This window comes from Chrysochloris asiatica, unplaced genomic scaffold, assembly GCF_000296735.1.
Source record: "Chrysochloris asiatica unplaced genomic scaffold, ChrAsi1.0 scaffold00179, whole genome shotgun sequence".
Classification (NCBI taxonomy): domain Eukaryota; kingdom Metazoa; phylum Chordata; class Mammalia; order Afrosoricida; family Chrysochloridae; genus Chrysochloris; species Chrysochloris asiatica.
Window position 1 is genome coordinate 3,643,753 of NW_006408697.1, and position 13,748 is coordinate 3,657,500.

Here is a 13,748-nt window from a genome sequence, read left to right on the forward strand (position 1 = left end):
TATATGGAGTTTGACCTTTAACCTTACAATTCAGATTGCACTATATACATGCACCGTTTTGTGAGATTATTACTAATTTATTTCCTACTCCAAGTGGAAATTACTCCAAGTGGAAATTCAGTATCCCTGGTGGAGAGCTGTAGGGTAAGCACTGGACTGCTAGCCTCAGGGACAAACATGAGGCTTTCTGATCCCATAAAGATTTATAGCCTCGGAAGCCCTATGCAGGGTTACTGTGAGTGGGAGCCGATTCCAGAGTAGTGGATTGGGTTTGGGTTTTTGAGGAGCCCTGGTGTGGTGGTTTAGTGTTCAGCTGCAAAAGAAGGTTAGTGGTTCACATCCACTAGCTTCTTTCTCCATGGGAGAAATACGGAGCAGTCAGCGCCATAGATACTACAGCCTTGGATACCTCATGGTGCAGTTCCGCGCTGTTAGGGCTGCTGTGAGGCCGCATTGGCTGAGCCACGGCCTTCTAGCCCAAAAGTAAGCAGAAATAACTTTTGTCTGTATGCCATGAGGAATTCTGGTGTGGCACTGGACAGCCAGTTGCAAGGTCAGCAGTTCAAACCTACTAGTTGCTCCTCAGAAACCCTAGATAGGGTCTCTATGAGTCAAAACAGACTTGATGGCACTTAACAACAAATACGCCATTCACCTCTTCTGGATCTTTCACATAAGTGTGATCACACTTTACATCTGATTTATTTCCCTCAGCAAAATACCAGGAGCCTTCAAAAACTTCATGGAGATTTTCCATTTTCTTTTCATTCCCATTTCTCCTGAATTCTTTGAAGCCCCTTGGTGTTTTCTAGGTGCATCCATGCTATAACATGTTAGGACTTCGTTTCTTCTTATGTGTGAATCATACTTCATGGTACATATATACTACATTTTGTTTATCTACTCACCTACTGATGGGCATCCAGATTGTTTGCACCTTTTGACTCTTGTGAATTGTACTGCAGTGAAAATTGGTGTCCATGTGTTTGTTTGCATTCCTGCTTTTGGATCTTTTGCGTGTGTACTTAGGAATGGAGTTGCTGGTTCATCCTCGTGTGGTGTTGTAGGATAAGCCCCAGACTGCTAACCACCAGGTTGGTTCAAACAAATCAGCTGCTGCTTACTTGAGTTGGAACCTACTCAATAACACATAACAAAAACAACAACATGGTAATTCTATATTTAACTTTTTTAGAAAAAGCACAGGTTCCTCTCCCCCCCCTCCCCCCCCAGTGGTTCATAAAGGTTTCAATTTCTCCACGTCTTAGCCAATAGTTATTATTTTCCGGGTTTCTGAGAGTAGCCATTCTAGTTGGGAAGGTAGCCTGTCCTGTCCCAAGTTTGTACTTGCATTACTTCATACCATGTTGATACCTAAGGATAACCATTATGAAGGCTGTTCTAATGACTTATGTTTGAACAGTGCTTTGCTCCTGCCTCTCATGTGTTTTCCCATTGTCTTATTTGTGGTAAGGAAGGCACAGATGATGGAACCTGAGCCCCTTCCTTGTCCAAGGTCCCATGGTTGATAGATGGCAGAATCAGGCCTCCGATTCTTGTTTTGTGAATTGAGTGAAGGCTTACAGATAAAATCATCAGTTTTACATTCAACAAATCATACTCTTAGTTTCATCTCAATAATTCCAATCCCCTTGTTCAATGACAGTGATCCCATTTCCTCCCTGTGTTTCCTAGTTCCACTCCACCCACCTTCCCGTCCCTTCTCAACTGTGCCCTTAGGGAAATGTTGCGCTTTTGCTTTTGAATGTTTTACCATTCCATGGTGAGCATATCTTACTAGTGTTGTTGTCCCCTCTGTAAACCTAGCTACTGCTCACTGAAAATTGGGCTACAGGGGTGAGTTCCTTTCCAGATGTAAAGGGCCATCGTCTCAGGTTCCTCCAGTCTCTTTCTGACCAGTAAACCTGGTCTTTTATTTTTATTATTATTACATAGTTTTGAGTTTTGTTCCACATGTTTGCTCACTCTCTGGGACCCTCTACTTGGATCCCTTTCAGGGCAGTTGGTGGTGGTAGCCAGGCACCGTCTAGCTCTTCTGGTCCCAGAGTCATGGAGACAGATGGTCACTGTTCCATTAGGCCACTGGAATAATTGATTCCAAGCATCTTTCTTCCACACATGGAGAGACCAATAGCTGCATCTTACATGGTCGCTCATCAAAGATCCCAGATGCTACTCACCCAAGTACAATGTAGAATATTGTTTTTGTAGACTAGGGTATGCCAACTGACCATGGTGGTCCCTAAGACTATGGTCCTGAACCCCAGGCCCATCAACCCATTGCCTGAAGATGTTCGATAATATCTAGGAAGGCCTTTTCACCCCTTTGCCACATTTGCTTAAGCCACATTTGTAGTTGTGTTTGCAGGAAAGGTAGGTACCCATGTACAAATAGCTTTCAAATTCTTATATGTTTGTGGGATATATGTGCATATATGCAGCTCTGGTAGCGTAGTGGTTACGAATCAGGCTGCAAACCACAAGGTCAGCAGTTCAAAACTCCCAGCTGCTCCGTGAGAGAAAGATGAGGCTTTCTGCTTCCGTAAAGAGTTACAGCCTCGGAAACCCTGCTCAGGGTCACTATTGGTTGGAACCGACTCGACGCCACATAACAACAATATATGCATATATATTCCATTCTTCCTTCCTTATCCCCATGTATGTACGCCCAGAACACTGTGATTTCAGGGCTGTGTATAGATCACTGTTTACCTCCATCCCCTTTAGCCCTTGCATACCTCCCTGTGTCTCTACCTGTCTTCATCATTCTTATGCTACCCTCCCTCTTCTTGTGTGTCATTCTCCCCATCACCTGAGGTAACATGTATCTACCCTCTAGCCAGTGAATTATTCTCCCCTCTCTCCCATCCCTGGTAATTATCAAAGAATGTTTCTTTTAGTCTGGAAACCTTTTCTGAAGCTTTTACAGTAATGATCTGATATAATATTTGTCCTTTTGTGATTGACTAATTTCACTCAGCATTATGTTCTTCAGGTGCATCCATGATCGGAAGAGTTTTGATTCTTGTCCAGTCCTCTTTCCCCTAGGCCGTGCTGCCTAGAAAAAGAATGCTGAGTTGTCAAGTTTGGCATAATGTGATTCCCAGATTCTGTTGTATTTAACTGAGTCTGGGTGCCTGGTGGCAACCCTCAGTGAGTGGGTTCCAGTCTTCTCTGCATTCCTGTTAACCACACTGGGTTTTGTGCAGGTCACCACAAATGGTCTCATCGCCGTGAGTGAGCCCCCAGCAAAGGAATCCCATCCCGGACTCTTCCCACCGACCTTTGGGGCCATCGCACCGTTCCTTGCTGACTTGGACACCACAGACGGCTTTGGCAAGGTTTATTATCGTGAGGACTTCTCCCCGTCTGTCGCTCAGCTGGCAGCAGTGTGTGTCCAGAGAGGGTTCCCAGAAGTCGCTTTCCAGCCCAAGAGTGTGGTGGTTGTCACTTGGGAATCTGTGGCCCCCTACCAAGGGCCCAGCAAGGACCCTGCCCAGGAAGGCAAGGTGAGCACTCAACACCAGTGAAAATAGTTTACAGACTGGGCTCACACTCGTTTGTCTTCTGGTCCTTGCTACTCTGATGTACACCATGCCTGTGCTTTGGGGAAAGGCAGGGTATCCAAAGTAAAATCCACTGGGTTGATCCTTGCAGGTTGGAAAGTTCAGAAATGTATCTGCTACAGACTTTCTCAACCTATGTGTCAATGATGATTAGACACAAAGGATGCAAATTCTTGAGAAGACTGCTCTCTGACAAGAGTAGGGTTGATAAGTAACAACTCCTATGTGTGTTTGAAAATGTATCACCTTCCTTTTGTTGGCAGGGAGGGGTAGTTTCTAATCAAACTGTTGTTGTTGTTAAATGTCGTCGAGTTGATTCTGACCCATAGCGACCCTGTATGGGGTTTCTGAGGAGCAGCTAACCACCGACCTCGCAGTTCAAACGACCTTGCAGTCTAATGCATTAGCCCACAGCACCAATTAAACAGAGAGCTCATTAATATGAAGTGATGAGGTGTGAAGAAATGATGACAAGTCCCCACAATCTACTTGGAGATAAAATCATTTGCACCATGAGGAGTTGAGAAAAGGAGTTGGGGCCATTGAGGTCCAGATGGGCTCAGGGTTAAGGAAACGCTGTGGAGCTTGGATGGAAGGATAATAGCTGGGTAGGCTGAGAAACCACGATAGGTCTGAAGTGACCTTAGGTCATGCCTCAAGTTTTCTTGGAAAATTAATTCTCTTCACCTTATTTAATTTTTGTACAAGTGCAGGGTCGAGAGAAACTTTAAAAGTACAAACTCTCGGCACTTAAATGGGGTTATTTCCAAAGTGCTTACTACAGAACACTAGTTCTGGAAGATAGTTCTTCCGAGAAAAGCGTCTTTAGACAGTCACACAGAGAGGTCCTGTAGTCAAAGGGTCTGCGTAAGGTTCACATCGTTAGGGCCATCTTCCCGCCCCCCCCCCTCAAATAAAACACATTACAGCTCACACAACACACTTTGAGAAGGTCTTTAGTGAACCTGTGTGGCATATTTTGCTTTTCCAACTTGTATCTGCGTGCCTTATTAGAAAAATAATTGCTTAAAATCACAAAATTCTTTAGTACTCCTTGCATGATAAACGCCCGAGAGCGCCTTGGTTCTGAGCCCTCGCTCTCTCTGAGGTCTAACCTTCTGTGACTCCTCCACCCACCCTGAACAGCAGCTGTATCAAATTATTTCAATTCCCTGGTCATGCGCCTGCTTCTTCTGTTTATTTCTTTCTGTAGTCTCTTGCGCACGCTGTCCTTTCTCTATGCAGTGTCCTTTCCCTGACCCTTTTGACAGGTGGCAGACTCTTGTTTGTTCATTCAGAGTCAACCCTTCTGTGAGGCCTTGACCAACTATTGCTGCCTCCATGCTCCTCAGTGCTAGCCATGTTCTCCCATAGTTCCTCTGGCTCTTTGCACAGACCCCTAGTGTAGAATCCAGCCCCATGTGTTGCCATGTTTGGTTCACAGCACACTTTTCTTATCTAGACAGTAAATTGTTAAGTGCAGGGACCATGCAGTCTTTCTTTCCAATGAAATTTTCCTTTATGGGGGCGTTCTTTGAGAATTGAGTGAGTGGTGATTGGGAATTGGAATAAACACTTCAAGAAAGGAAACAGCTCTGAATTATCAAAGGATGGAAAGAAGGCCTATGGGAGGAACACAGTGAGCTAGAATTAGAATGATTGGAAATCTTAGATGTCACTTAACTGGAAGATCTATCAAGGTCAGCTAGTCTTATGATCTACAGAATACCTAGTCTAGTGTTCTTTCTACTCTTCATACTTTCATCTTGATAATATCTAACAAATATCTTCTATTTTAAAGATTACAGATACATCCGTATTGATTTATTAACTTCCATTCTCTTGCTAAGCCTGAGTAACTGAATTTTAACTCATCTTCACAGAGAAATACATTCCAGGCTGTTCTGGCCTCCTCTGATTCCAGCTCCTACGCCATTTTCCTGTATCCAGAAGACGGTCTGCAGTTCTATACAACAGCCTCAAAGAAGGACGAGGGCCAGCTTCCTGCTGTGGTTTCATTCAGTCAAGGTTTAGTGGGATTCCTATGGAAGACCAATGGCGCTTACAACATCTTTGCAAATGACAGGGAATCAATTGAAAACTTGGCCAAGTACGCTGTCTTTGTTCTTCAATAAATCTCCCCCTAATAAGATTATCATTTCATAAGGATACTGTTATCAACATTATAGGATGTTACCTAAAAATCTTCCCACAGATTATCAATTTGCATCCAGTTTTTATATTATTCGTTTTTTTTTTTTTCTGATGAACTTGAGGGAATATAGTGTTAGGATGAAAAGATATCCTTACCTATTTAGGTATCATCCATATTTTAAATAATTTTATCATTTCCCCTATAAGTATAATGTTGTTATTGTGTTCTGTCAAGTTGGTTCTGACTCAAAGTAACCCTGTGTAGGGTTTCTGAGGCTGTGAATCTTTACAAGAGCAGAAAGCCTTATCTTCTTCCCGAGTAACCCACTACCAACGACATCACCAGGATTCCTTAGTATGAAGTTAGAAATGAGTTATTCCAACCTATGTCTTCCTGTGAACCTGGGGCAGAAATACCCCTTCAGAGATTACTGTTCTTACAGCAGAAACAGTGCTCCCTCAGATTATTTTGAAGAACTTAGTAAAAGGAGGAGAAACGAGGACTAGTTTTTCTAAAATTGAAATTTCTTCTCTCTTTATTCTGTTAAAAAAAAAAGTCTCCCCGCACCATTTGTCAAATCTAACCTAAAACTCACCTGCCTCTTACTTAGCGGCATGCTTATAAGTTTATAACAGCCTATTTTCTGGGTGCTTGGTGGCAGGTGGCCTGATTTATAGTGTTTGCCTATTTCTGTGGTGTAAATACTCTTACCATGGCAAATTCCAAGTTACTAGTGTGATACTACGAGTCCTGGTGTGGCGCTGTAGGATCAACACTGGACCCAAGGTTGGCAGTTCAAATCCACTAGCCACTCCTCAGAAACCCTATACAAGGTCGTTATGAGTTGAAACCGACTCAGCATCACTAAACTGTGATATAGTCAACATAGGCTTGAGAAACTATGCACACGTATTTGAGCAGGTTTCAAAATGTGGAAAAACTGAAGTAAAAAATAAGGGATTTTTTTTTCATGAACTTTTTGAAGCCTTCCTGTATAATGTGATAGATTATTTCCACTGGACAGATAAAATTATTTAAATAACGTCAACAGCGCAGATAAAGAGAACAGTAAAATAATGAGGATGTGGAGAGTTTTGAGTATTGATCTTTGTTTTTCATTGACTTTATGTAGTTGTAATAGTGTATAATTGATTTTTTCTCAATGACTGGTTCACAAGCACAAATTTAACGATTGGCTCGTGAGTCAGTATAAGCACGCTTACACACCACTGCCGTTACTTGAGTCTGAGACAGGCAGATGGATTAGATGGCCTAGGTCTGCAAGAGTTCTTCTTTCTCCAGCTCACCCCAATTTTTGGCTCTGTTTTCTTGAAAGACCTATTCTGAGTACCCTCTCTTTGCATCTTATTATCTGGTTATTTTGTATCATTTTTAAGAGGAGCATTTTCCAATCACAGATACTTAAGAACAGTAAAAATGGTGTCAAGCAAGATGTTAGGATGTTGTGTTTGATAATTATAACAGTGCAACAATAGTGTAGGACCAGGCAGAGTTTTGTCCTGTTGTTCATGGGGGTCACTAGGAATTGGGGCTGACTTGACAATGTCTAACAATAACAATACCCTCTGAACACAGAAAAGTAAACAGGCTTGTCTGAGGTCCTTCAGCTAGTGGAGATGGGATTTCTCATAGATGTTGCCATGGAGAGAGAATAATCAGTAGGCTGCTTATGCTAGGACATTTAAGCTGTGATAAGTAGGAGCCACGTTTTAGGATGTCTGATGGCTAAGGGTAAGCCTGTTTGGGTACATCCTCACAGAGCACCCCAGGAATGTCTCAGCTCCATCGTGACCAGACAGTTCACTTTCTAACCCCTGCTGTAGGGGAAGTAGCAGGCATTGGGTGTCCCATAGACACAAATCTCATGTGTTGTTTCTGCTGGGTGGCTGGGGGCTTTCTGTGGGTTTTTGGCTTGTTTCTAAGAGGCCTGTCCTTCCCCGTAGGAGCAGCAATTCAGGGCAGCAGGGCGTCTGGGTGTTTGAGATTGGGAGTCCAGCCACAGCCAGTGGGGTAGTGCCTGCTGATGTGAACCAGGAGGAAGCAGAGTATGAAGAGGAAGATGAAGATTATGATGTAGTGACAGAGCTGGGTCTGGAGACCACGGCCCCCACAACCTTCTCCTACAAGACTCTGGGAAGGAGAGGCACTGACACCTACCATGTGCCGAGTGCACGCACCGCACGCCGCACAGCTACTGAGGGGCCCCCTGAACTTCCATCGGGGAGGACCAGGTCTTTCCAGTTGCCGGTGGAGAGGGTGTCCCAGCAGCATCCACAGGTGATCGATGTGGATGAAGTTGAGGAAACAGAAGTTGGTAAGGCCTTTTAAGTTGCATTTGGTACTGATGCAGATAGTTGGGTTTTCCGACGGACGTATTGTTGGAAGGTGTCTAAGTTATCGAGTGCTGCTGTAACAGAACACCCTGAGAGACTGGCTTTTGCAAACAGAAATTTGTTCTCTCGCATTTTAGAAGGCTGGACGTTCCCAATTCAGGGCACCAGCTCTAGGGGAAAGGCTTTCTTTGTCTGTCAACTCTGGGGAGAGGTCCTTGTCTCCTTTCATCTGTAGGCCCAGCATGCCTTGGAACTCTCCATGGGTCCTGACATCAGTCTTTCCCTGGAACTAGGAGCTTCACATGAAGGGACCTCAGATCCAAAACATGTCTTTGACTCTCAGCCCTTCTTTCTTGGCTCACTTCTCTCTCCTTTTACCTTTGTAAGATCAAAGATGTTTCAAGCTATACCCCTGGGAAACTCCCTTACATCGATCCGGGTTGTGATGGAATTAAGGGTGTTGTTGTTGTCATCGTTAGGTGCCATTGAATCAGTGCCGTCTCATAGTGACCCTGTATAGGGTTTCCAAGGAGCGGTTGGTGAGTTTCAGTCACTGACCTTGTGGTTCAGACCGACTTTGCGGGTCCAGTGCTTTATCCCAGAGCGGTACTCCTCCCTTAATCCTCATTGTTTGAACACAGCAGTTACATCCTGGGGGAATCATCACGTAACGCCAACACTGCCAAACCACTGAGAATCATGACCCAGCCACGCTGACACATATTTTGGGGGACACAAGTCAATCTATGACAGAGGGAATGTCATTTGTATGCATTATATACGATTTGTATGGATGAGAACCTAAGGGTGGTAGTTGGTGGTTATGTGCCGTGGAGTCAGTGCCTACTGACAGTGACCCTGTATAGGGTTTCCGAGGCTGTAAATCTTTCTGGAACAGAAAGCCTCATCTTTCTGCCACGAGAACCTAAGGGAGTAGGGGCTGAAGTTTTATTATTACAGAGGCTTGGTCTATAGGCCTGGTAGCTTCACAAAAATCAAATACCCTTTTGAGATTAAGACTGTCTTTGGAGATTGGTGAGTGTTTTCTTTGTTTTTTTTTTTAAAGAGGAAAGTGCTTTAGAAGTATTTTGAAAGTCAGATTTTCTTATTTGTGACTTTTCAGATTAGAAATCTATTCTTCCACCTGAAAAAACATTTTGAGAAGTTCCTTTGGCTGTTTAAACAGCTTATCTTTGGCACTGTTTCCTCTTGGCTTTGGAATTAGAATGGTTGGTTATTTTTCCTCCCTGGTCATATTATTGCGAGTTGGTTTGTGAAGATAAAGAATACATGGATCCCCTTCTTACAGTTGGTTCACAGTTCATTGTCTTCTAGTGGAACGTATTATATAAGAGTTTATGCTATACTTTTAAGGAAAACTAAAATTAAGTTTGAACCCTGTTGTTAAAGTGCTATTAAGTTTGTTCTGATTCATAACAACCCTGTATAGGGTGTGGCGCTATGGGCTAATGCATCACTACAAAGTTGTTTGAACTTCAAGGCTGGTGGTTCAAGCTCACCAGCTTCTCCTTGGAAACTCTACACAGGGTCGCTATGGGTCAGAATTGACTTGACAGCACTTAACAACATAGCGATTTCAGGTAGTGGCTAGTGGATTTGAACTGCTAGCCTTAGAGTTCACAGTTCCGTGCTTATCCTACCTATGCCACACCAGGACTCCAGTATGTTTTCTTTGCTAGTTTGAACCCTAGCATGCTTAAATTTTTCTTATAAAAGATATTTAAACTAAACTGTGCTCATCATTTTTTCCTCTTCAGATTACCTTATAATTCATGAAAATTCTCTTAACTCCTTGTGGACCTTTTTGCTTGGATTATTTGAGTAGAAGAGTCATATTACTGTTTAAGTAGTTTACATGCAGTGGATTGTCGTTTTCTGTGGTGACTCTTCCCCTGACTTCCCGAAAACAGGTCTGAATTCCTGCGGGTCTGCCACATGTCTGTGTGAGAAGTCTGTATCCTATCATATAAAAGGGATGGGCCAAGCATTTAAATCCTGGACTTTTCAAAAGACCCTCAAAAAATTGTAGTCCATCCACATATTTCACTCATTTATTTGTCATTACTTGTTTGCTTAGGAATAGTATCGCTTAGGAATAGTCATATATTTTTGTTCTTATTGAGTGGCACGAAAGCATGGGCAAGATCTGCTGGCAAGAGGTAGTATAAGGAAACCTGAGGCATGTATGTGGTTTGGATGACAGATGAGAACATGGATACACGTCCTTAGACTCCTCCGATCCACACTCATGACCATCTGCCTTGTACAGAGATGGGTTGGGTGTGTCTGCTTGCAGATGCTGAGTTTTAGTCTTTGCTGTTTCCACCCTATCTTGTTGTTATGTGCCGTGGAGTTGGTTCTGACTCATAGTGACCCTCCCGGTACAGGGTTTCTGAGGCTGTAAATCTTTATGGGAGCAGAAAGCCTCATCTTTCTCCCGCAGAATAGCTGGTAGTTTCGAACTGCTGACCCTGAGGATAGCAGCCCGATTTGTAACCATTACGCTACCAGAGACCTAGCTTAGCATCTCTGAATTTCTCATTTCAGAAACAACCACATTTAAACAAGAATTACCTCTACTTTAGCAGTGTAGGTCTGTATAGTATTTGATATTTGTTTGGAGTCCTGTGTGGCGCTGGACTGCAAAGTTGTTTGAAACTGCAAGGTCAGTTTAAAAGGCCAGCTGCTCCTCGGAAACCCTATAAAGGGTCGCTGTGGGTTGGAACTTGTCAGAACTCAATGGCACTTAACAACAAAGCCTAGATTTTAACATAGAAAGCAGATGTGTTTCTGTCACTATTTTTTATGAGAAAAGCCAGTCTTCTGTAGACCATGGTGTCTTTCTGGTGTTATGTGAGTGACTACCCATGGACATGCAGGCCTTAAGGAGCCTCTGAGAAGCTGGATATATAGCTGGAGCGTAAGCAAGCAGTGGCACCCACGCGTGTTCAGATCAGCGTCCAAGTGTTCTTAGCCTCCAGTGCTGTTCTTTCATACACTGGAAATTCCCTCCCAAATTTGTGGGGCTCTCAGAACATACCTAGGGTTAAATGTTTACTTTTATCCTCACTCCTAACAGTCAATTATAGATTCGATTTTTATCCACTTTAAAAGTCCATTCCCTCCTGTGCTTTTGAACTACATCTCATATTAATTTGCTCTGGATTATTAAGTTTAATGAGCTAGTTCATAATTCTAATAAACTGAACCTGGGAGGTAGAGCTTTCAAGGAGGGAGAGCTTCTTTTTGTTCCTTGGATCAAAGGCTTTTAGACCAGGTGTGACAGTAGGGGGCTTTCGAATCAGCTTTTGCATATACGGGTAAGAGCTTCTGCATCATCTCCTGGGGAGAAATGAAGACAAATTAAAAATGTGTATATATATATTTAAAGATACCCTAGAAACTTCAGGCTGTACTAGATGAATAATATCCTAAAATTTATATTGAATGGCAAATAACCTAACATTGCGGAGTCCTGGTATGGCACTTTGGTTAATGCACTGGACTGCAAAGTCGGTTTGAACTACCAGGTTGGTGGTTCAAGCTCATAAGCTGCTCCTCAGAAACCCTATACAGGGCTGCTATGGGTCAGAACCAACTCAATGGCACTTAATAACAACCAAACACTGAGCCAGCAATGCATTAAATCATAGCAATCTTGAAGAAGTCACCCTTGTGGTTTCTCTAACACCTTGTAGACCCATTTGCTTGGGTTGTTTGAGTAGCTAAGTGAGATTACTGTTTAGGGAGTTTACATGCAGCGGATCGTAGTTTTCCATGGGGAGTCTCTTGCCCCTCGTTTGCTGAACACAGGAGTGAATTCTGTGGGCCTGCTTGCACATCTGTGTGTCACAGCTGGAGCCGTATGAGATCCTAACCGGTATGCTGTCTTCTCTGATTAGTTTTCAGCTACAACACTGATTCCAGGCAGACGTGTGCTAACAACAGACACCAGTGCTCTGTGCACGCAGAGTGCACGGACTACACGACTGGGTTTTGTTGCAGCTGTGTGGCGGGCTATACTGGCAACGGCAGGCAGTGTGTTGCTGAAGGTAAGTGACTTTGTAATGGTACGTTTGTGTGTGAAGGAGGAGCAGAGGGTGTAGTTGTTGTTTAATGCTTGTTTCTAAATGATGCTTTGACTCAAATCTCTGAAAGGTTTGTTATTTTAGTACGGGAGCAGAATGCCTCATCTTTCTCCCGCAGAACAGCTGGTAGTTTCGAACTGCTGACCTAGCGGTTCGCAGCCCGATATGTAACTACTGCGCTTCCAGAGCTCCTTAGAGTTTATACTGGGGAAAGTTTATTCCAGCCGTCCTTACAGTCGTGCCCTTGAAATCACAATGTGAATAATCCTAGAGTGCTAAACCATTTCAGGGGCTAACTCCAAAACAGAGCCAGCTGTGAGGCTACCTTGGTTCTAAGTTCTGCCCACAATAGGATAACTCCTTTGGGCAGCCCCAGCTGGTCAGAAGAAATCTCTCTGCTAGTTGGGAACACCAGTTTACTCAGAGAGTTACATCTATGAGGGAAAGAATCCTTGAAATAGTCAAGCCAGTAGTAGTCAAGGGAATTTAGTGAATTTAGACTCATGGCCACCCCACATGTGTCAGAGTAAAACTCTGCTTCACACACTCAGGATTTCTGATGGCTGGTTTTTCTGGGGATCACCGGGTTACTCTCCTGACGCACCTTTGCGTGGATTTGAACACTAATCTTTTGGTTAGAAGTCAAGTGCTTAACTGTTTGTACCACCCAGGGACTCTGACCTCCGAGAACCTGGAGGTATACTTGTATACCAGAAGGTAAACCAAACCCGAACGAATCAGCACCCACTGTACTTACTGCTCATTGTCTCTCAGAAGCTAAGTGGCCTCAGTGCGTCCTGGGTAACCTTTTGTTCTGTTTTTAACGGGAAACTTCAATTACTTTGCAAAATTTGACAAAATAAAACCAACTGGAAGTGTGTCTTCTGCTTTTCACACCTATGCCATAGCTAACTTTAAATCAGTTCTAATTTTAATTTTCTAAAAATAAAAAAAATGTAGTTTATTTTGGATCAAATGTAGATAAGGTGAGGTTTTTTTAATGCTACCTTTATTAAAGGGGAAAAAATAGTATAATTTCCATATTAACTTTTGTGGGTATAAAAATACCCACTTAAGATGTGTTTTCTATTTTCTGTCCCAATTCCACCACTCCACAGATGGTATGCCTTTGTTTCGTGGTTTTGTTGGCATTCATTCGTCTGGGAGAAGCTTCCAAATCCACAATGAAAGCTTTTCCTTAAAGAGCGGACTGATGAGCTCTCTGCATGCCAAAGATCAGAGCTGAGCAGTTAGTGTTTGGCAGCAAGCTTAGATACCGGTTCTACTCATATTTTGGCATTGCATAATGCCTCTAATAGTTTTATGGTTGAAATATTTTTTTGATTCTTAACTACTTTTTAAAAGTGATTTTAGCTTGACGTTGGGTGAAAATAAATGTTTGGTTTCCTGAACTTGGCCTTCCTGCAATGTTTAAGTCATTGTTCCTGGGGCACATATTTTGCTGTTAGCCTGCTAACTTCCCAGCTTTCCCCAGCATGACACAAACCATGCAGGGTCACTCTGTGTGCCGGGTACACTCTGG

The 13,748-nt window shown here is 43.2% G+C and overlaps 1 protein-coding gene across 1 annotated transcript in view; it reads left to right on the top strand.

Annotated features, from left to right (window-relative positions):
* Positions 1–13,748, top strand: part of NID1 (nidogen 1) — a 133,252-nt gene that overhangs the window by 51,472 nt on the left and 68,032 nt on the right. Inside the window, exons 2-5 of the mRNA XM_006872008.1 lie at positions 3,231–3,530; positions 5,471–5,697; positions 7,707–8,077; positions 12,020–12,169. Of these exons, the coding sequence (XP_006872070.1) occupies positions 3,231–3,530; positions 5,471–5,697; positions 7,707–8,077; positions 12,020–12,169 (1,048 nt within the window). The remainder of the gene's footprint in view (positions 1–3,230; positions 3,531–5,470; positions 5,698–7,706; positions 8,078–12,019; positions 12,170–13,748) is intronic.